Raw genomic sequence first — 22,566 nt, 5'->3', positions numbered from 1 at the left:
ATGGACTTTTTACTTTGCAGCTATTTGATAAGATAATGCAGCCACTCTAATGAATTTTAATCCATACCTCTCCATAGTGTGTGGCTGTAAAGATTTCCATAGATATAAACACGACCCACATAGCGATACGTGAACAGGGATTTCGCGGATAACACAACGATTTCCAACAGACGGATAGCGGCACATGATCATTGCAAAACTCAAAACATCTGGCTCCCAATGTAGGCATAATTGGCAAAAACATTGCACCCGCCTCAGAATGAAAATATTAACGTTTGTTTCGCTTTTCTGGAACCAATTCAAACCATGTAAAATCATGACTCTTTAAGTCTTGTTCCTAAAACCAAACTTTTCTCTATTTTCTCTTATTGCATTGTATTTATGGCTCGTTTTTATTTTATGTGTATTCTTGATTCGTATTTTAATGAAAGTATGGAAATAAATGTTGTTTTTGAATTGAATTGAATTGAATTGAATTGAATTGAATTGAAAGAGATATCTTAGGTCTGGTACCTACTACAGCTACGTGACTAAAACAGGAAAAATTCCGATCTTAGCTACCTTCCCTCGGTATGGTAGGTAACCAGCCTCCGACTCTTTCACAGGTAATATGATTAGTTAAGCACACTGATGCGCAGCTCATCAGAAGTGCAGGTACCACCATGGTTTACCCGTTCTTTCATGTACAAAGATCACTCGCCTGGAGTCTTACACATATCACATGCGGAAACCCATCTACAAAAACAAACTGAGAGCAAGCTATGAGAGACTTATTTCCACATAAGGCCTACACTATTAAATAACTCGTTTCCTTGATATGCTCACTCCGAAGACAACATCGGCTACCTTCAGTTTGCGCTGTATCTTTATTCCTCTACGATTGGAGGGACAGCTGACAATAAAGTCAAGTTGATTAGCTCTCATTTACTGCGCTCGGCGTCAACGCATGTACTTCCACAACCATATTGAGCACGAGGTAATTGAATCTCGTTTCCTGTCTTGCCTTGAAGAGGACCGGCAACCCTGATTGGTGAGTGCATGCAGTCTAAAGAAATTGCTTCTACTTAGGTTTCGAGAGACCGAGGTGATGCACTTCAGCTCAGCACTGTGTGGGTGAAAAACAGGTTTTGAGTCGAACTAAGCTGAATGGTTCTCTTACCACTGCAGCTTTGCTTCCAAAAACAGGAGGAGAAACTGCTAGGGTTGCCTAGAGGCTTCCGTAGTTAACATTATGAACGCTATGGTACTCGTCTGGGGCATGTCGTGTAGTATAGAGCGAAAGCAACGTGCTTTCGACTAGACGTCGGAAATTATCGAGGATTATCAACGCAAATGGGATTGAACAAATCTCTGACTTGGTTGCACCAGTAAAATCTATCAGATCAATAGATCAAGAAGTGAAATCTCAAACAGTCATTTTCCCCTAATCCTACAGGGAGGCTGTTTAAAAAAAAAGGGATAGGCCTACGGATTCATTTTGGAGCGTGTTCTTGACATCGACACCAAACGCACTGTCCAGATTTCAGGAATCTGTGTTTTGCAGCGGGCATCCGATGTTTTCTGCATTACTTTACACAAGCCATTAACATCTTCCACTACGGTAGTAGTGTCGTTGTGCATAAATGGCAAACTCCCAAACAACATGAAATGTAATTCCCGAGGCACTGAACGGACAGGGATTTCGCTGTCAGTGTTAATTTCTCGTGGTCCATTATGCATGAATCAAAATGCGGAATCCTTGGGGAGCTGGTGTCGCATTCGATTTCGCTTGTCTCACTGAACTTGACTTCGTTTGTTTTGTGTTGTGTGTTTGTGTCGAGTTTGCTATGACTAAGATAACTGACTAAGATTTTGTTTTCCCTACTATACCTCCATTAACCTACAACCAATGTTTCCTCTTCAACGATTTTAATGTCTGAGAACAGCGAACTTCATATCTTTAATAATTTTGTTACAGTCTGGCCAACGAACATATTGAAGTGTTTCCCACTGGGGAAAATGGTCGGATAATAAAATCAATGGACCCCATTCGGCAAGTTTTTTTCGGCAGGATAAAAAGAAAACAGTAGCAAATTCGGCACAAAGTTCCTCGAATGATTCCTTTCCCCTAATTTACACATTCTTCTAAGCAAGTATCTGTTTGCTTTTGAGTTTAACAAAAAATTTAATGTCATTTCTAAAACAGTTCACGTTCAAAAAAATACAGGCTTTTTACAACATTTTATAATATACCACTGAAATCGCATCGCATCAATCAACGTAACAATGACACGTATATGCGCAGTCTACCGTATCTTTAAAAGGAACATAGAACTTTCGTGAATTTATCGATTCATCCACCTTTGCTGCCATTATAACAGGCAATTTACATCACATTACCAAAACAAGCTGAACATAGCGTATGTCAGTGGTACTGTCTCCCGCATCTAGAGTGGTGTGTGGGCTGTGAATTTACAATTTAGCTTGCAAGATGCCGCAGTAAAAAGATTGGAACAATCGAAGAAACAGGAAACGGTGATGGTGTGGTTTTTTCTTCATCAATTGAGAAGCCATCCTTTCAGTGGCCTGAATTTCGCATGCATAGGAATATTTAAGTAATGCGACCTCAAATGGTTGTATCCTAGGCTGAGGTTGGTAGCACTTATAACTGTCCAGCTAACATTGACAAAATGCTGTTTTGTTTTGAAATAATTATGTTCCTCCTATCACTTAGGTAAGTTTTACTGGCATTCTTTAACAATCATTCCCAGCATTGGATTTGCAAACAACTGAAAATATTAAACTTTACTTCCAAAAGATCCACGTGCATGCATTCATCTAATCACTTGGTTACATTTGCAGTTTAAACAGCAGCTGGATGGATGTGATTCGGTCATGTTTTGGGGTTCTCGACGTCCTCCGAAGGACCAATGGTCTCAAAAATTTGCTCATCGTCATAAATGTTATCCACGTCGAAGTCTTCATCACACGACTCGAAGTCACCTTGGATGTACGGCTCGGCGCAGAGTGCGGATCTCACCGTTTTCCGCACAAAATGAATGATGATAGAACTAAGTGCACAATGCCATAGGAATATGAATACCACCGTCATTGTGACGTTGTCCTCCAGTTGCCACTCGCGTCCACTGACACATAACGTGAAGCCAATTTGGACGTACCAAGTACCTTGTACCATCGTGCATCCTGGGCGGACCCATCGCATACGCCTCTTCAGCGGTACCACCACCTCTGTGATCGTGATGCCGGCCGCCACTAACACCAACAGGCACTGGGGTTCGTACATGGCGCGATCCGTGCCGGGCGGGAAGCGGTGCATGTGGGCAGACAGGGCCACGAATTGGCACAGGAACGTCCCGGCGAGGCAGAGCCGGCTGACTCGCCTCCACAGCCCCGCCCAGCGGTCCTCGGCCAGTCGGCACACCGCGTAGACCAGGAACGGCACCCAGGCAAACCATATGCTCCACCTGCTGCCCTCCAGGGGCAGGTCCATCTCCCTGCGTAACATCCCCAGCAGAAGTACAAGTCCAGCAAAGCCGAGGATTGCAGCCGCTTCCACGGTGGAGCGCACAAAGAGAGCCTCCATGATCTCGTTGCGGCTTTTGGAGTCGCACTCCTTGTAGAAGTCACTGTAGCACCGACCGAAAGTCCAGCCGATCCCTAAGAAAAAGAGAAACACTCCAAAGACGAGCAGATCACCCCAGTTGGTCAGGCCCGACTCCATCATCACGGCCACGCTTGATTCCTGATGCGTCAAAAGAGCCGCTCAATTACCACTCAATCATCCGGCAGAGGAAAATTAAGAAAATGAAGCTGACGCTTATCAACCACGCAGCGTCCTTTCAGAATTCATCTGAACCGGTGTGGAAAACATAAGGACGCGCCAGGCCGGGCCTGCTCCATCCGACACACCGTCCTCCGTTCTGCTCAGTCTCCCGTCAAATAGGGTAGTCCTGCAGGGATATCGGCAGATCGAATGCTGCTGTAATTGCTGGGCTGGTTACACAGTGAACGCGAGAGTAAGAGAAGAAAATATTTCTCTCTGTCTCGCGCCCTTTTATCCATCTTCCCTCGGGGCCACGATTGTGCGACAGAATGGTCCAGCTCACGAACTCGCTGCTCACCTCACGGCACTATTCCGGCACGTACACACCGTCAAATGAACAAATAAAAACTTTGCTATCAATTTCTCTCTCTCTCTCTCTCTCTCTCCAATCTGCAGACCATTTTTTTTCTCTCGGCCGTGTAATGCAGAAGTAGAGCTTGCTCGCTCAGTTTTATAATTACATAAATCACCGATAAAGATCGGTCGGTTTGTGAGGGCTCCCGAGGGGCGTGATAAAGGTAGCGTGGAGACGATGACGCACCCATCTGCCCCGACTGGCTAGTTTTTACACGGATGCCATTTGATGAATGCTCAACGCCCGTCAGGCCAGTGCACGATTATACCTTCCCCTCTAGGGAAGCTTTATTGCAGGCGCTGGTTGTTTTTGTCCGGCACACTTCACCATAATGAAGAATGGAAAAACTCAATCGAAATATATAAACTGATTATAATTTTCATGTTTACAGACTAAAGTGAGGGCACTTAATTCCTGTTAAAACAATTTTATTTTAGTTTTTTTTTTGATGTTTTGTTTTATTCTGTTTTGTTTTTGTCTTTTCCTTTATGGTAAATTAGGCACCTACCGTTTACCCGATGACAAATATGATAATTTCTTACTTTTTAAAATAGATCTCCGTTTAACACTGCAGAGGCTGCTTAATTTCCTATTATTTTGCTCACGCTCAAATGTGATCAAGTCGCAGTGGATCGATTATTGTCCAGGGGCAGTGGCAAAGCGTTGTCATGAGACGGACTAATGGGAATAAATGGAGAGACGGTGACGATTGACGCGCTGTCTTTGACTCGTGTGCATACGATAAGAGACACAATTACGACCGGGTGTTGAATAAATTTGTTCGTTTTCATTTCTTATTCCTCCATTTTGTTACGTTTTTTAGGTTTTGTAATCTATGTTTCTTATCTTTATTTTTTTACATTTTTCTGTTGCATGTTAATCAATTCTCATCATGTCTCTGTGCATTTTCTTTAAAAAATTGCTTTGTAACAATTTTTGTGAATTTCACTCTGTCGATATTTAGGTTCACGTCTAATTCTAACCAACTTCCCGTCAGTTTCATCTGACAGTTTAACTTTTCATTTGTTATATGTGCCTTATAAATACTTTCATATTACAGTTATTTATTGCTCTTTACGTAATGGCCCCTAATTTTATGAAATAACAATCGGTGTACATTTTTTCAAATGGGTTAATACCTGAAACTTACCTATCAGTACTTCTCAGATGATGTTCAAAATGCACGTATCGTCCAAGCGAAATGATTTCCTACGGTAAGTGGGATCTATCGATGTGTACTCATGGAGCAAATCCAAGGTTAGTAACTTGTCTCCATTCGAGAAGACAATATACGATGGTTCCATCAGCTCACCAAACATGCTTGTGATTGGTGTAGAATATATCCTTCGCACGGTCGATAGCTTTAATGGTTTGAGCCCCGTTAAACATGCATTTCTGTCGCTGTAACACCAACGTACAATTACAATAAGGCATTTGGATTTCAGAGATAACGAGGAGAGTGCATACGAACTGTGAGCCACCGATGGCGACTGCATGGGTTATGTCTTTGCATTACTTTCCATTATGTACTAATGCATGTCATGAATGGAACAATAGGCCCTACCCACCCGAGGGGGCTATAGTAAGATCAGAACGGCTGCAAGCGCATAATTTAAGGCTAAGAAAGAGGCTTTTACTAGAGAGCTTTCCCGACAACCCCGATCAAAACGGATCATTCATCTCATAGCTGGAAGCATTAGCATGAATCGACAGTTTTTGTCATTTCTCATTGACAAGATGGCAATTGGCCACTATTCTGTCAAACGTACATACCAATAAGCCATTTGCGATTAAATTTGAATATCTGATTGCACATAAAGGTAACAATTTCAATTCTTAAGACTAAAAACACTGTTGTTATACCTCGTGATGCGGGGCAGGCTTTTGCATAGCGACCACCATCTCTGGAATGGACTGGTTCCTTTGTGCCCTTCTTATCCATTGAGAACAGTGTATTGTTGCAAGGCGTCTCTTATGTAACTAAGCAAAAGCTTGCCCCGAATCAGGAGGTATAGCGAGAATGTTTTTAGCCTGGAGAATTCTAATTATTATGTTCACGCGAATTTAAAGAACTCGGTGCACCAGATTTTATTCAAATTTAACTCGTAAAAGGCTTGGGCCTATTCGTAATGCAGCAGCACATGAAGCAAACTATGAGACAGAGACACCTCCCCCCCGCCTTTGTGTTGATCATTGTTTACTAGTATCTCAGGAATTCTTTTCAGACATGGGGAGGGGGATGTGTTAAGTGACAATTGGCTGGATTGTGTATAGGAATTGAACTTGTTGGGGGTACCCCTGTGTCCCATTTCGTGCCTGGTATATGCAGCAGGGTTGGCGTATATGTTTAGTGCCCTCAGTTGACGCTATTTATCACAGAGTTGCATAGCGATGCCATTAGCATGATGCTGACTCCCGCAAGCGCCAGATCTTATTTTTAAAATGGCGCAGAACCAAAACAGAGAACACTCCTTATTCATTGGAAATGATTAAGCTCCCTTGGAAGCACACTTTGATAAACATCAAGTATCTTTGATTGCAAAACAACCCCACTGTGTCTCATTTCAACGTGAATGTGAATTTAGATGAGAAATACTCAGACAAAGATGGAACTTTGAACACAATAAAACTGTAAATCACTGTCAACCGAAGTTCTGTCGTCGATATTTTTTACACTTGTTCAATAACTAGTAACCATAACTTTAATACGCCATTTATCGCTGCTTCCACCTCAAATCTAACGCACTATAAGGTATCTCAACCTAATTAAAATGTGATTTATTTTCTAATGCCGATTTTTGTACAGAGTAAAGGCTGGTTTAATACTTCATGCAAAAGCGAAACGAAATCGAATTTGTGATGTCAAGCAAAATATTGCAGAACATTTGTCATGGCCTTAAATTCACTTCGCTTTTGCATTCGCCTGCATGCAGTATGGACCAGCTCTAAATGTGGAAAAATATGGGGGAATTCAACCCTCGTTTGTTCTACATATTTGTGTAGATTTCGAATATAATATTTCTTGAAATGTGGAATAAAATGGGGGAAAGTGAAAATACTGTTGTACATTTCAATTTAAGCTACAAATTACTCGGTTACCGCAACCCCCCTCATTGTTGACGGGGATTCGGGGAATGAGACCGTTTGTACAACAAATATCAAAGATATTTTTCATTTCTCAGTTTGAAACAACAATGCCGTATTCTGTATTTCGTACATTAAATCTTACTGCAAGTGAAGTTGCCTGCAATCTTAATTTACTTTATGTCAGGTTCATGCCAACTCAATTCCCTTTTCTCTTAAATTTTGCTATGCCATCTCATTATTGTGCCCACATGTCACAACAGACGCTCTCGGTGCATCTCCCTGGCGCAAAATGTGCGGCTTTAATTTAAGAGATTTAAAAGTCTACAAAGTCAGCGGTTGCATTTTTCTTAAACCAGTAGATCAAACAGTGCTTTTAAACGTGATCTCTTTGTTACAGTGCCTGTGAGTTTACTGAGTAGGGGTTCGCTCCCTTGACTCAGAAACGTTAAATTTGTAGTCAGAATGTTTTTAGAGTGTACAGGGAAGTATCATGATTATAGTGGTTTCCAGGAGAACATGACTGGACACTTTCCGCGTGTTCCTCCAGTATCCGCCCTGTATCACCCCAAGATTCTGTGAACAAGTATGTCTGACGTCAGAAGCTATGGTGTTTGAAGGCCTCACAATTTCTACACTTACTGATCTCAGCAGTCATGCCAAAATGAGCGCCACCAATAGGCCTATGCACTTAACCTGCAGGGGTGAATAATGGATGAAAGACATTGTGATATAATTATATTTACAGTCGCTTTGATTCAAGACAAGTAGGGATTTGATAATGGTTACCCCAGGGAGGGACAGCCCAGACAGCCCCGACCCATGGGGATACTACACTAGGGTGAAGCTTTTAGGCTTTGCCGCATAACGAAACCTGGCCGGCACTGCTGCATCCTCGGCCGTCAAACTTCCGCTGATGAGGGGCGAATCTCGGCAGGTGTCATAGTAGTCTCCAACGCAGCCGGCGAACATCATGACGTGCGGGATGTAGTTCTGCTCGTGGACGGAGTGGAAGAGGTGAGACCACGGCCCGGTGGCGAAGATAGCCACGTCCTCTCCGCTGTGCGTAGCCGAATAGGTACCAACGAGTGCCTGCTGGGCGTAAGACTTTTTCTCTGTCAAAATGTTGAATTAACATGAATTGTAATACTGAAAGAAATAAGGCAAAGCTCCGTAAATTTAATCTAATGCTATGACCAGAAATGTTATGACGGCAATGATGAAATCCGCCTACACCGAGCGGGACAAGAGAGGGCGCATTACTCCTAACAACGGGGCTTCTTTGGCGGGAGGTGTTCTTGGTTGGTTCACAAAGGATTGCGAAATTCACGCGTTACGATCGCATCGCTATACCAACAAAATGAACACTCCCCACCAACATGACTCTTTTCAACCGACGAGGTGGTTACTTCTGCTCAAGTCGGATAAAGGGAACAACATAATACCATGAAATGGTGATGTATGCTCTATCTAATTATACCAAAAGGGAAAGGTTGAGGTCACATGTCCAACTGTACCTGTATCGACGTTAGTAACATCCGGCCGATGTCCATTGAACCTGAAAGACAGCGCCACATCTAACAAGGCCGTCCTGCCTGAATAGTAGCTGAGTGTTGTATACGGCAAATTGTAGGAGTCGGAGAATATTTTACCTATGTATAACAATGCATAAAATTTACGGTTTCAAAATTCAGTTTTGAGTTTGCAACTTATGGTGTCGAGTCAGGGGACAAGTCAGTGTATCACCAAACCATCCAACCAACAAGCCTGGCGGTCGATCCTGCTAGCTAACCAGACAACTTGAATCGCCGACCTAGCCACCCAGCTACTTGGCGAACGGGGTCAGCCAGTTAGCAAGTAATGAGTTGGAAGAGCAGGGAATTGTGGGAACCAAGAAAGAGGGCACAACCCAGCCAACCAGCACAGAGGATGCACAACCCATCAACCCTTATTTTACGGGAAGTACGTTTTATACGATCATTGTGGTTATTTGACCGATTAATCAGGTCATATTGTATGTTCTTAATGATTACTTGAATGGTCGACTTCCAAGTAATCGAACAACTGACTGGTCGATCTGTCCCTCGATAAAGATAAAAACTCACCAAAGATGGGATTCCCCCTTTTCGGGTAGCCAGCAAAACTCAGCGTATGGCTGTGATCCGAGGAGAGAACTATGAGGGTGTTGGGAGTCGTGAGTTCCTTGGCCTTGGCTATGGCCGCCTCCAGAGCCAGTCCGTCTGTGATGGCAAACTTGGCTTGGTCGTAGTGGTGACCATGATCGACCCTACCACCTGCGATACGAGTGGATAATTACGCCATTTACCACTGAGAACACAAAGTTCGACCCATTCCGATTCACACAAGTCGCCTTACATCAAGACTCGCTATAATGCCACACCATTCTTCTCCGTTATCTTCACTTTAAAAATTCTCATTCATAAATACCTCAGAGCAGACAGTCTCCCTATTCAACAACGTGCAACTTGACCGTGTATCAATATAGGCATATTGGACTGGCAACGAGGTCACTAGTGCGCGTCTATATCCCCGAGGGACTGTGAGTGAACAGAAGAGGGTCCTATTTCTAGAGACCGAAGGCGTTCGTGCGTTTCGCTTTCACGGACACAAAAATCGACTCCATTAACATAACACAGGTGTGCGATACGCAACGTTTGGCGCATGTGGTGGCGGGCATATGAAAAGGCGTCTTAAGACCGGCCAAGCACATAATTTATTCCCTTTTTAATCAACACTAAACTTCCTGTTAAGTTTTAGCTTTACCTTCAACGAAGAGGAAGTATCTTCCGTCTGTGCTCTTTTTCTGGAGAATACGAATGGCCATCTCCGTCATCTCAGCCAGCGTAGGCTCCTTGGCTGTTCTGGAGATGTCGAAGTTCAGTTCTGCATAACCGAATAGACCTGCACGCAATTGCAAGAAGCAGAGAGACGCCATTTTGAGATGCAAACAAGCCTCATAAAAATGCAATTAGACGCAATCACTGGGATACCGAATTAATCATGGACTGCAGTTTAAATCGGCGTGGAATTGACACCACTGTTGTGTGACTTTCTATCACTGGTGGAATAACCCCAGATCCCCTTTGAATAAATTTTTTATAGAAAAAGTTCATAAATCTTTCTGTGTTCAACAAAGTCCTTCAGCAAAAATTTGTTTTGGCCGTGGTTTCAAGATGGGCTTTGGTCAAGAAAAGTACGCAGGAAACGCCTAAATGACACCCTTAAGGCGGATATTCAAGAAAATCAAAATCGATACAACTCCTGGGATGCCTTCACTGGCGTGTATTTTTCTGCCAGTGAACTTCTGTTAACAGGCTACTTCAAGCAAGTAGGACGGTAAAAGGACACGCAGAAAAGGGCTCGAAAAGCCTAACTCAAATGTTAAACTTACATTTGGAAATTCTAAAGATGTGGTTGCAGGCTTGGAGACAGAGACAAGCTCATGGGCTTGCAACTAACAGCTAATCAATTACATGTAATACACCGAAGAAGGAGAATCTTTGAATTTCTCTTCGAGACTCACATCAGCTGCGAGGGGATTTTTGTATCAATGCATGCGTGTACTTCTCATTCAATCTGGATGTCGTGGGTTCCAGTTGATTTGGACAAAGGCCTAAACTCACCGAGAAGATATTCCGTGTCATCTGGATCGACGGTGAGTAACTGATCCCTGGTCGTGATGTACTCGGCGCTGGCTTTGTTTGCGTACTTGGCCTTCCAAGCCGCGATCAGGTCCTCGTCGCTCCGCGCGCCCGCCCAACCTGTCTCATCTTGCTGTGACTTCATCAAGAACCTACGCCTTCCCCCTCCCAGGATCACCTTCATTTAACAGGAAAAAATCCCTTCGATTAACAGTGACGATTCTTGCGATAATCGAAGATGAAGTGGTGCAACTGCCAATCGATGTTTCAAGAAGTTTACATTTTGCCGAAATGCATTAAGTTTGTAATGAAAGGTTTTCAAATTAATTGTAAATAAACACCCCACATAATCAGCTCCTTCCAGCTATTTCTTGAAGACAGACAGAGCAGACTGTTTGAAACGTCGAAAATTCCACATCAGCTCTTCTGATAATCGACACCTCTTACCGAAGAGATTTCTTCATGATGTCTCAACAAGCCTTCTTCCTTGCTGCAATCAGTATCGTGGAGGAGAGATTTAGGTGTTCCAAAAAGTGTGTAATGGACAATTTACTGTTGGGTGTAGATCACTCATCAATTTAAAGTGACAAGTCGGCCTGGACACTGATCTAAATCCTTCCATCTCTGAAATTTTGCGAAAGAATGTCTTAACTATAGGAGCTGTACTCACATCGATGTCGTGGTCTTTCACGAGCTGCTTGGCGATGTCTTTGCAGCCGTTGTCCACCGCTTCCTGAGGCAACTCAGAGTCATCCTCCCAGCTTCGGTGTGGTACGTGGGCGTAGGCTCCCCCAGGCGAGGCGTGGGTGATGCGGGTTGTCGTGACGATACCCACCGGTAGCCCTGAGCACACAAACCCACTTCAAAAAATATCAACCACTCAAGGGTGACAACCTACGCAGGTCAATCCGATGACGTCCAAAAACAGATCATGGCTTTATCGTTGATAAGTGCTCCAGTGTAATCACACGTGGAGATGTCAGTTTAAGAGAAATACACAGTCATTGTTTAAAAGCTCCTGTCATTTCTGGAGAAAATTCCATCTGATGAGAAGTAGAATACCTATTATTCTTTGAATGATAGGCTTTGTTATTTTCACCAAAGACTATTGAGACCGAGTGAGCTTGATTTTTATAAACATCTGTCATCAGTTTTTCATTGCCTGCTGCGCGAGGAGATGTAAACGGTAGATAAAATTGTCATCTTCAAATCTTGAGATGCTCTGAAAATCATAGGAACCATTTCTTGACTTCTAGTCTTTACCATTTTTCTTGACCATGGCCAAAATGGAGTCCACTTCGTGGCCAGATATCGAATTGCAGTTCTTGACCTGGATACCGGCGTCCAAGCCCAAGACACGGCGCTTCGTTTTGACTCCGGTGAGGTAAGCTGTGGCAGTCCCGGCGGAGTCGGGAACTTGGGAGTCGGTATTGTACGTCTGCAGGGACCATAAAAAGCAGTGTTGAGTTGACACTTGAGTTTTCATAAATGGTAAGTAAGAACTAGTAAGAACTTCGTAACAGAATATATCATGAATTTGATATTATGGAATCGAAAAATACTGAATTCGGAGCCTCTTAACAGTAGCCTTTCAAGAATTTAGAGAGAACAGATTAATCTTAGATTTATGCATGAAACTGTTTCTTTAGGTTGCACTAAACCTATCAGTATTAATTAAAGTTAAATCACTCATATCCTCATCATATCACACAGATTTCATTCGAGGGGATCAATCATCGGATGACAGGAATGCCAAGGATTTAGATGCACTGGGTTAGGCTAGACTTTTGAAACCATTCACTACCATGAATACCTTGGAGTATCCGAAATGAGGGAAGTCGTCGTAAACGAGTTTAGACTCTTCTCCGGTGTTACCAGCCTTCTGTCCTTTCCAGATTCTGACCCCGGTCACGGTGGACACGCTCATGCCGTCCCCAATGAATAAGATCATTCCCTCGGCTCTGTTGGTGTTGAAGCCTTGCGACTCAACCAGGGCGGCGTCTAACTCCACCTGACTACGGTCGTACCAATACTGAGGAGTGGTTTCATCGGCTTGTGCGGGAATATTAACAAATCAATTAATTACCAGTACAAATCTAGAACGGGATGGACCCTTCTGTATTCAGACAAGGCAAACCATTCCCTTTTCAATATAGAGAACAACGCAGCATACAGTGAAATTTGGTACGCACTGATGACCAGACTCTATCACAGAATATAAGGACAGTGTCTGTTTTGAGATTTAAGAACATCTTTGAACGGAAAGACACGACACTTGAACAAAATACATCCGGGCCTCAAATAACAACAGTGTATTACTCACCAGCTATCGTTTCGTGTTGCGTTAGGAAAAACAAAGTCGCCAAAAGGCCGAATTGAAGCACGCGACACGCCATGTTTTGAGTTTTGATGAGGCAAAAGTTCGACCTATCTGCCTTTGGTTCCAAAGTTGTCTCAACTGAACATTGATATTGAGTTATCTGCGGGGGATCAGGTGACTGCCTATTAACGATAATCTCATGCACATTGAACAAGTTACGTGTAAACAAGATTTCTATAAATAAAGTTGTTATTTTGACTCACCGGGTCCCTATATTCAGACAATTCGAGAGTCGAGTTCCCTCTTTGCTGGTGGATGCATTACCGGATAACGATTTCTAAACCAGTGAAAATCTGTGCACCTCTCGGCGTAATCTTCTCACGAAAGTGATTGGAATGGGATAAAACTCATTGTTTTAACCTTCAAGTCATATTTGTTTTCATTTCGGGAGTTTTATCTACATATCTACATATTTCTTCTCACCGATCCTTCTTTGGAAAAAATGATTCCACTTCAATTCAAGATATGCCTAAGTCTTTCAAAGGGCGAAGTGTTTCTGCTTGGGATGTAAACTGAAACTTTCCATTATTTGATCATTAAATATAAGGAAATAAGAGTGTACATCATGCATGGAAAGAGAGGGACATAGAAATTGTCAAAACGGCGTTGACTTTTTAACATCGGAACCCAACTATTCTAATGTTATAACTGAGACGTACATATCGAGAATGCCTTTTCCCTCCAGCCTTCATTCATGCGTTGATTACCATTGTCCGAAAAGGGCGCCCTCTGCGGAGCCCAAATAAATCCCATCAAGAACCAGCCTGCTCGATCCATTGTCTCCATTGCTTTGGACTTCAATGTGACTTTGGGTTATCGCAGAGGGGTGTAAGAAGCCAATTAGACCCACTAGACCGAAGTCCAAGTGAGCATGATATCAAGAGTCACCCTAGAACATATATTGCTACATTGCTACGGGGTTAGTGGGTTTCACTGACGCTCTAAACTTTGTGAAGATATTTTTTTCCGATTTGCATCGAGATCAATCGATCTATGGAAGATTGTACACAAACCTCAAAATTGAAAAAATCTGAATACATATTGCTTCTTTTCTGGTTTTTGTGATCTACCTACAGGAAAATGATACATGTCATTCCCTTCAATATAAAAAAAATATCAAATTAGTCTGGTATCGTTTTGAAAGCAAAAAGAATCCGTTTCTACACAAAAGTATACAGATTCTAAACGATTTAGTTTAAGTTGTCAGTCTTGGCCAAATACCCCATTCCAGTTCCTTCGCACACAGGCTCCGGTCAAGTATTCCTATCAGCCACCTTGATGTTATCCTTGAGGTGAAAATGGGTTATGTGAGAAGTACTTGGTACTGATAACCCGGTCAAACCTCTTTGGTCGAATAACACATTAACAGGGATCGTATCTCATTCCAACTCCAACCCAAACTACCAGGAGGTTAAACGAACTCAATCTCTACTTGATGGCTTCATCAGCAGCGGCGTAGCCAGAAAAATTTATCCTTATGGAGGATGGTAAAACGAGGGAAACTGCAAACAAATAATGAATCAAGATCACATGCACCAAAAAGCTCAAAAAGCCGGGAATGGCTCCCACATTTCAAATCATCTTGAAACAGTTTTAATCCCTGAATGGTTGAGCGAAAGAAAAAGCCTATTTATAACATTTATTGAATGAAAGTGAATCATTATGGTTTGCACTTACCTTAACCCACTAGGGTGTATGTAAAATCATCTTGAAATAGGAGGATTTGGGACATTAGGGTTAATGAAATCTGCGAAATAAGTGTGGTGTGGATATTCTGATAAAAGTTTTAAGTATAGGTATAAACACTCTTCAAAATTTCTTGCTTACGTTTGATTATTTTCAAATAAACGATAGCATTTGACAAAAAAAACCCATCGTCCTAAATTGTGCTCTCTCCAATCATTAATGAACTGTCGTTATGTTGCATCTCAACAATTTGCAAAGTACTGTAATTAAATTTGCCGGTGGTTGTATCGGTGATGTGTCCAGAGGAGGGGGCAGGGGCCCCGATCGAGACACAATGCCGATGATTTTTTTTTAAAGAATTGAAAGTACTAAAATGTCAGAAACGGTAATACCACACCTGATTTCGCGGGCGTATGGATCAGATAACTAGTCTTGAGAAATGAAAAGGCAGCAATTCTGGACACTCTGCTTTTGTTGCACCCCAAAGATGGGTCGACCGCTTTTCACCCAAAATAATTAATACACAAACTTGGCCGATACAAATCCATCTTTAGAAAAGGCAGTGCAATATGAAGTCCCCTTGACGCATCCTACGAAGGGGGCATGGCAAAGACGAACCTGGAGCTCAGAGTAAGGGTCATCCCAATGACATCATTTCATCGATGGATCAAAACTTTTGAAACGACTATTGCTTTAATAGCTTGACATTGTAACTTAATGATTTCTGGCAAACAGAGTGTGAAAAGCGCTGCAAGGCAAGTTCTCTGTCCCATATGCAAAATAAGCCCAAATAGAAGGCGATGCTTCATCAGAAACCACCTGTAACAGATACGCAAGAATAAAGGCCTACAAACCTAACAACAGAAGTGTTGGCAGAAACAAAAGTACTGACTTCCGGAAGTCAGGGTTTTTATTTACATTTGACTGATTGACTCATATAATTGTTCCTGAAGAGGCTCCCTTAGCGATTGCCAATTGTGCTGCCATCACGCATAGCATATTTGTCCTAAACTTTAAAAAAAAAACGCGTTGCCTGGAAACATGTCCAAGGGTCGGGTTTTGCCAGGTTGTAATGTAGTCGCTCGTAACATTCCACTGCCGAGACGAGCACAGATTTTGACCTCATTTGATTCTCATCGACCCTTGAGTTGAGCTGCTCAGTGTGTCTATGGAATTTACTCCTACGGTTACGCATGCCTGTAGAACGGTAATGATGGAAGCCGACACCAACAGAAGACTTGTTACCAGTTGGTTGGTTTTGTGGTTTGCTTTGGCGGTCGTTGTACGGCAGAGCAGTGGCCAGGGTGAGTTACCTCTTGGATACCAATCTTTGACGTGTATTTTGACGAACTTGTCTACCTTGGCATAAAGTGCACTATTGGCCATCTTCGGTTCGAACACATATTTGTGTGTACTGTCAATGGAATAAGTTGTCATGGATGTGGAATCTGCCAAATGAATGAGGGCGGATCATGAAGACGGTAAAAAGTGATTAGGAAATGTTTGGAAGCTCTTCGCCCTACTAAATAAAAAGTTCTTTTCTTTGATTGAGCAGAATGATAAAAAAAACATTAGATGTCGTTGAGGCTTCTGTCTTGGCCAGAGTATGAATTTAAGAAGAAATGTGTTTGGGCATTCTGTAAGAAACATTATTGTTCACTTCAAAGTGCAGTGCCTCATGCAGTAACCCCATCGTCAAGAACAATTCTGCCTCTACAATGCTTTCATTTTCCTTCACAGATGAAAGTAATCCACTGTTTTGGAAGACCGAAGGCCATGACGAACTTGTAGCTGCCATCAGGGCCACCGAGCACAACACTAACCGCGCCGAGGCCGTCATACTGTTCATCGGGGACGGTCTCAGCGTTCCTACCCTGACTGCTGCACGGATCTTCAAGGGGCAGCAGCAAGGAAAGCCTGGAGAGGAGACTATATTTTCCTTCGAGCAGTTCCCCCATTTGGGATACTCAAAGGTATATTTTTGAAGTACAACATACTACGCGTTCATTGAAAGTCGCTTCAAGGCTAAGAAATGGAGGGTGCAATTAGGCCTATTTAAACAAGCCTGTGGGCAAAATCGATTTAATTTTGTGGGCGTTTCAAGCGATTTATGTACAGGTATATATACCACGATCTGTGGGGGTTTGATGGGATATATTCTATAGTAAAAACGGTCTCGATTGCATTGGTACTAAAATGATCTGGTGTCATCTTCATTTGCCATTCAGACATACAACACGAACTCCCAGGTATCCGACTCAGCAGGGACTGCCACAGCTTACCTGAGCGGTGTCAAGACCAAGAGACGACTGGTGGGATTGGACGCTGGGGCCAATGCTACCATGTGCCAGCCAACCACGATGTCCCATGGAGTCGACTCTATCTTGAAATTAGCCAAGGAAGCAGGTATAAGTTGATGGCGAAAAGGCCTTACTCAAAGGGCTGTAAGGAGTTTAAGGAAAGGAGAAAGCATCCGGACATGGATAAACAGTTAATGGCTGGATACATTAAAAAGTCAATATCAGTGTAATTATAGATACAATTCTTGCTAATTTTGGAACTAAATTTAATCTGTCACAGATCCCCCGATTAAAAACGCCCTTTGGTACAAATCATTATGCTTGTTACTCAACATTATAAGGTCGTCCTTAGTTGTCTTGTGAAATATTAGCAGATCCATGTATATCTATGGGTTGATTTCTGTGAATGACTAGCGCGTTTCCAATGAATTTATCACCTCATCGGTAAATGAATGATTTTTAGAAAAAACAGCTAAGTAAGACCCGAAAGACGTTATTAAGCAAAGAATTTTTTGACGCATCTTGTCAGATTTTATTCTGCTTTCTAAGGGAGGAGTGACTATTTTTCCAATAGCACAATGGGTGTTTCCACTCCAGGAATGGCCGTGGGCGTGGTAACGACGACCAGTATTACCCACGCAACGCCGGCAGCGGCCTACGCGCACACACCGGAGCGGAACTGGGAGGCGAGTGTGCCGGCTGAAGAACGGCCCGCTGGGTGCACGGACATAGCCCTCCAACTCATCGAGTCCGACTTCGATATCGATGTAAGCAGAGTGGAAGTGGAACAGGTCTAGTCCATCAAGAAGCTTTCTTGAAGGAGAGTCCTGCATGGAATGGAAATGAGAGACCTTTGTTTCGTCTTATTTCACAAGCCTGCCCTTCAAGATGGCTGCCAGGGTGAGGCCTGGATCAGAAAGATCCCAAATCATCCATCCATGTTTATGGATTGACTAGTGATACGCAAGGGGTCTACCACAAGGCTAGAATAATCATGGTCAGGTCAAGGTCTGTCTCATTGGCCTTTCGTATGTTTTCCGGATTATTTTTGATGACGATGAAATGGAACTGACATGAACATCGAAGCACAGGTAAAGGCCTACTCACTGTCCTTTCAAGAAAAAAATGCCACGTTTACATCAATGAAACCTGGAGTTCGGAAGTTTGATAGGGGCGAACACGGGTGCCTTTGTTTACCCCTTGATTTTTTTTAAAGACCAATGATTACACTAGTTCCATTTAGTCCTGATTCATTTCCCTTGGCCGAAATTTCAATTGAACGTCCCTTATATAAAAAAATCTCAATTTGCGACGGGCAAGTACACTTTGAAAAGTCCCTATTTTGAGTAATTTCTAAAGATCAGTTTCGTGAATTTTTTATGGGGTACCATTTTAGTACCCCCATAAGAACAACGAATGCTCCTCGTGGGGTACTTTCCATCGTTCTGGTACCCCCACAAGGCACAATAAACACTCGCAGAAATCCGTGCTTCACACACTAATTTTTTACTACAAGAGAACAAAGGAATTCCCCACAAGGATACAAAATGTAAGGGTGCTTGTGCCGGTTGGTTGGGTGCTTAGGAGTTAGGACATTGTTCCCTCAATCCACTGACAAAGTACTAACTGTACATCCTGTCTATATTCAGGTCGTCATGGGCGGCGGTAGGGGCATGTTTACACCGAACACCACTCAGGACCCGGAGGTCACCACTCTCTCAGGCATAAGGACAGACGGGCGCAATCTGATCGACGAGTGGAAGGCGAGATACCGCCAAAAAGGAACGGCCGAATACGTGTGGAATCAGGCGGAGTTTGACCGAGTCGACCCGTGGACCACCGACTATCTCCTCGGTACAGTCGACCGTTTATTCAAAATGACCAAAAGCTTAGACGGCCCAGTATTAAAAAGACGTCTTTATGGGCCCACTGGAAGATCGTGAGGTGACGTGCTAGATCTAAGCGTACAACCAAGAATAGAGTGGTGATCACTGTCCTTTGAAAGCTAACAGTCCAAACAGCGTGACTGAGTTTTGTTCCTTCCAGTCAATTTCTTCGTTGAAAACAACGCCCATGCCGAGGAGGGCGCAGTCCTGAATAAGTTCACTATTCTCTGACTGATCAATACAAAACAATCAAGTATTCAACTATTCTGCCCATCGTTCCTGTTGTCAGGATTTTCCATCGGCATTACTTGAATACTGAAAGGTGTTCATTTTTTTCTGGCAGAATGGATTGCAATAGTCCTTCTTCGTAAATTCATTCCAATTGTGCACCTCTTTCTTCTGTCCAGGACTTTTTGACTTTAACCACATGCATTTTGCGGCCGATAGACCTCAAGATGTTGCCGGCGAGCCAAGCATCGCTGAGATGACCGAAAAGGCGATTAGAATTCTCCAGCGAAAGAATAACAGATTCTTTCTTTTTGTCGAAGGTCTGTATAATCATTGGTCTTAATAAAGGTAAAATAAAACAAATTGACCATAATCGTTCAACCGACACAGACCTACAAATCATTCGACCAACGATCGAATGACCATCCGATGCGCTAACCAACAACACGACCAACGAACCCACTGAAAGACTGACCGACAGACAGACAATCAATAACTGACTGATAGACAAACCAACCACGGTACAGGCGATTGCAATCGACCAGCGAAACCGCTCATAAAACCACAAACTCTTCTACAATCTCTTCCTTCGTTCAGGTGGTCGGATAGACCACGGCAACCATCTTAACACGGGCTACGATGCCTTAACGGACACCATAGCTCTGGACGAAGCTGTCCACAGGTCACTGGAGCTAACCGGAGACGACACTTTGATAGTGCAGACTGCCGATCACGGACACACGCTGTCCATTGCCGGATACCCACCCCGAGGCCACAAGATTTTGGGTGCGTCGGCCTTTTCGCCCTTTTCCAGTCTTCTATCCATGCGCTCTCTCCCACCCTAATTTCGCTTTCACTGCTCCAAGTTGAGATGTGTTAGCGGCACAGCGCCGTAGTCAGTGAACAAACGACTTTACAGCAAAACAGAATGACTTTAATGACAAATGACCCTGGGTCTACGTCTTGACTGGGTACATCCTAAAACCAAAAGAGAATCGTGGAATGGATATCTAACTGGCAAAATGTGGGAGGAAACTAGCACTCCCAAAGAGAAACTCTAGAAACTCCACAAACAAGGTGGCCGGACAACAGTCACTTTTAGAAAGATCGAGAAGTATGACGTAGAGATATACTCACTAAAAATTCATTTATGAAAAGTGCTCTTCATCGTCGAAGTTCATTGGTTCATTTTTAAGGACCGAAGAGTTAGAGCACGTATTGTCGCATACCTATTTGCCCATCCTCACACCAAATCTAAGAAGTATGCTTCCTTTATTTTTTTCAGATAAGATATTTTCTGACGATCGCGGGTTACCATATACAACGCTTGGCTATGCCAACGGACCGTTTAGCTATTTAGTCAGCAGCTCACTGACTGGAACAGGCGAACGCCCGAATATAACGAATGTTAACACAGGTAAGGTGTAAGATCTTAGTAACTCATCGACAAACTCAAGATGTGTGCCATTAAGGTTTATGTTATCGATATTATTAGGTTAACTTGAAACAATCTACCCCTAAGCTTACTGTCAACAGTATTTACATTTCAACCCGACCCAATGTCATCCTAACTAATCTATATACAACGCCTAACCCAGCCTGGCTCGGCCAGAAGTCTTGGTAGACTAGGCAAAGAAAGAGTACGTCCTAACCAGATAGAACTCTTATCCTTGCCAGAACATCGAAGTTGGGTCTATCTTCCTTCCTTCCTAATTCCACTGAAGAATGTGTTGCTCTTTTTCTGTTCAGCTGGCCCCAAGTACACCCAGCAGTCTCTGGTCTTATCCTTGTTCGAGTCGCACGGCGGTGAAGACGTAGCGATCTTCGCCCGTGGCCCCATGTCTCACCTGTTCCACACGGTGCACGAGCAGCATTACATAATGCACGTCATGCAGTACGCAGCCTGCATTGGAGACTACCACAACCGATGCCACACGGCGGACCCTACGGTGGGCGTGCCGGAAACAACCCCCACTAGCGCATGCGCGGTTCCAGGGGGAGTACCGGGGCTCGCTGCAATTTCAGTTGCAGCAGTTCAGTTTTTAAACCACCAACTGATAAATTTTACAAAGTAGGATAAAGAATGGTACAGTTTCCACCATAAACGAACTTTATTACCATATGGCTTGTTTATTGAATCCTCCCCCTTCTTTGGTAAATCAAGCGTCAAAATATTGTTCTTTTATTATTTTTAGAAGCCACATTTTACATAAAAACGTTGCGTCACAGGCAGAACAGAAAACAGACCAATTGCAAATGTAAATTATTTATGAAAGTAGTCATAAGTTAATAGCTTTTTGTCACTATTCTCAGTTCTTCAAAATAAATTAAAGCCTTTCTACTTTTCTATTTCGTTGTTGATTTTGTGTAAAATTGAAATGCGAAATGTTTGACAAGGGGAAATAAAACCTAATAATTTCAGTTCACCTGAAATATTCACATGATTCCTACAATGTTCGTACTCGAAGACGAGTGTGTTTCCATTGATGTATTTTAAAGTGTAGATCTTCTATAGAAGTGTCCCTTATAGTGCCATAATATCGTATTGGTCGCTAAAATTCTACCGTAATCTTGGAACGTTTCCTAGTGTTTTTGTGTAACAACTTCATGGACTTTGCATGTTATGATGTGGGAAAAACGTCACATGCCCATCACTGCTAATTCCATAAGTGAGCGACTATATAAGTGGACCCACATCAGCCATCTCCGTAATCGTCTTTAAAACAGTCTGAAATATCCGGTTGCAACTTGTATGGTTCCAAACGCCTATATAATATAATACAAAGAGTTTGGATATGATTAATTTCCCCTGGCGGCTTTCACGACAGCGGATGACGATATTTATCCTGCAATTCTGACAGGCTCAACAACGATAAATACCTCTTTGACAGCTGGCTTGGATGATGGTGATGGTTTATCAGTTTATCTACTTTTATCTTAATGGGTCTGCGTGGGGACTACGACTTTCTAAGTATTGCATCGGTTTGTAATGGTCGACGTGCATTGCCTTGCAAGGTTTTGAAGCTTATTGGCTGTTCAGGAGGGCACCAACAGAGGGCGGTAAAAAAGCAACAAAGCAGTTTAAAGTGACGTGGGAGTGTTTCTACCTCTACTAAAAATCCATTTTTTTGCATTGCAGGACGCTGATTGCAATTTCATAAG

The 22,566-nt window shown here is 42.9% G+C and overlaps 3 protein-coding genes across 4 annotated transcripts; 1 reads left to right on the top strand and 2 right to left on the bottom strand.

Moving 5' to 3' along the window:
- Window positions 1-497: 497 nt before the first annotated feature.
- LOC110974799 (uncharacterized) lies at window positions 498-4,611 on the bottom strand. The gene has a single exon (XM_022226682.2). The coding sequence runs from the start codon at window positions 3,722-3,724 to the stop codon at window positions 2,873-2,875; it is 852 nt and encodes a 283-aa protein (XP_022082374.2). The 5' UTR covers window positions 3,725-4,611; the 3' UTR covers window positions 498-2,872.
- Window positions 4,612-6,808: 2,197 nt separating this feature from the next.
- Window positions 6,809-13,397, bottom strand: LOC110974855 (alkaline phosphatase-like). Its single transcript, XM_022226764.2, has 9 exons — window positions 13,248-13,397; window positions 12,738-12,976; window positions 12,188-12,362; window positions 11,595-11,767; window positions 10,907-11,102; window positions 10,047-10,184; window positions 9,368-9,556; window positions 8,780-8,914; window positions 6,809-8,377 (listed from the first exon to the last, which is right to left on the bottom strand). Exons 1-9 carry the CDS (start codon window positions 13,318-13,320, stop codon window positions 8,094-8,096), a joined length of 1,602 nt encoding a protein of 533 aa, XP_022082456.2. The 5' UTR covers window positions 13,321-13,397; the 3' UTR covers window positions 6,809-8,093.
- A 2,713-nt stretch (window positions 13,398-16,110) lies between these two features.
- LOC110974796 (alkaline phosphatase-like) lies at window positions 16,111-21,837 on the top strand. Of its 2 annotated transcripts, none has more exons than XM_022226678.2 (9): window positions 16,111-16,294; window positions 16,731-16,963; window positions 17,219-17,396; window positions 17,888-18,057; window positions 18,940-19,144; window positions 19,584-19,724; window positions 20,002-20,190; window positions 20,690-20,821; window positions 21,154-21,837. In XM_022226678.2, the coding sequence occupies exons 1-9, from the start codon at window positions 16,159-16,161 to the stop codon at window positions 21,477-21,479; spliced, it is 1,710 nt and encodes a 569-aa protein (XP_022082370.2). In that variant the 5' UTR covers window positions 16,111-16,158; the 3' UTR covers window positions 21,480-21,837. The 2 variants fall into 2 exon arrangements, with proteins under 2 accessions (XP_022082370.2, XP_086993685.1); XM_087137559.1 differs by lacking the exon at window positions 16,111-16,294 and adding an exon at window positions 16,358-16,471.
- The last annotated feature ends 729 nt before the right edge of the window (window positions 21,838-22,566 follow it).

This window comes from Acanthaster planci, linkage group LG06 (assembly GCF_054643075.1).
Source record: "Acanthaster planci isolate LZ-2023a linkage group LG06, COTS_SCS, whole genome shotgun sequence".
Lineage (NCBI taxonomy): Eukaryota > Metazoa > Echinodermata > Asteroidea > Valvatida > Acanthasteridae > Acanthaster > Acanthaster planci.
The sequence above is the reverse complement of the archived record's forward strand: the minus strand, read 5'-3'. Positions and strand labels throughout refer to the sequence as shown.

What these genes read in the sequence shown, in the direction of transcription:
- LOC110974799 (XM_022226682.2), bottom strand. Translation starts at nt 3,724, where the DNA reads ATGATGGAGTCGGGCCTGACCAACTGGGGTGATCTGCTCGTCTTTGGA.
- LOC110974796 (XM_022226678.2), top strand. Translation starts at nt 16,159, where the DNA reads ATGGAATTTACTCCTACGGTTACGCATGCCTGTAGAACGGTAATGATG. An exon ending in ACGGCAGAGCAGTGGCCAGG is followed by an intron (nt 16,295 to 16,730) that starts GTGAGTTACCTC and finishes TTTCCTTCACAG; the next exon opens with ATGAAAGTAATCCACTGTTT. An exon ending in CCCATTTGGGATACTCAAAG is followed by an intron (nt 16,964 to 17,218) that starts GTATATTTTTGA and finishes TTTGCCATTCAG; the next exon opens with ACATACAACACGAACTCCCA.
- LOC110974855 (XM_022226764.2), bottom strand. Translation starts at nt 13,320, where the DNA reads ATGGCGTGTCGCGTGCTTCAATTCGGCCTTTTGGCGACTTTGTTTTTC. An exon ending in CTCATTTCGGATACTCCAAG is followed by an intron (nt 12,363 to 12,737) that starts GTATTCATGGTA and finishes TGGTCCCTGCAG; the next exon opens with ACGTACAATACCGACTCCCA. An exon ending in GGCCATGGTCAAGAAAAATG is followed by an intron (nt 11,768 to 12,187) that starts GTAAAGACTAGA and finishes TTGTGTGCTCAG; the next exon opens with GGCTACCGGTGGGTATCGTC.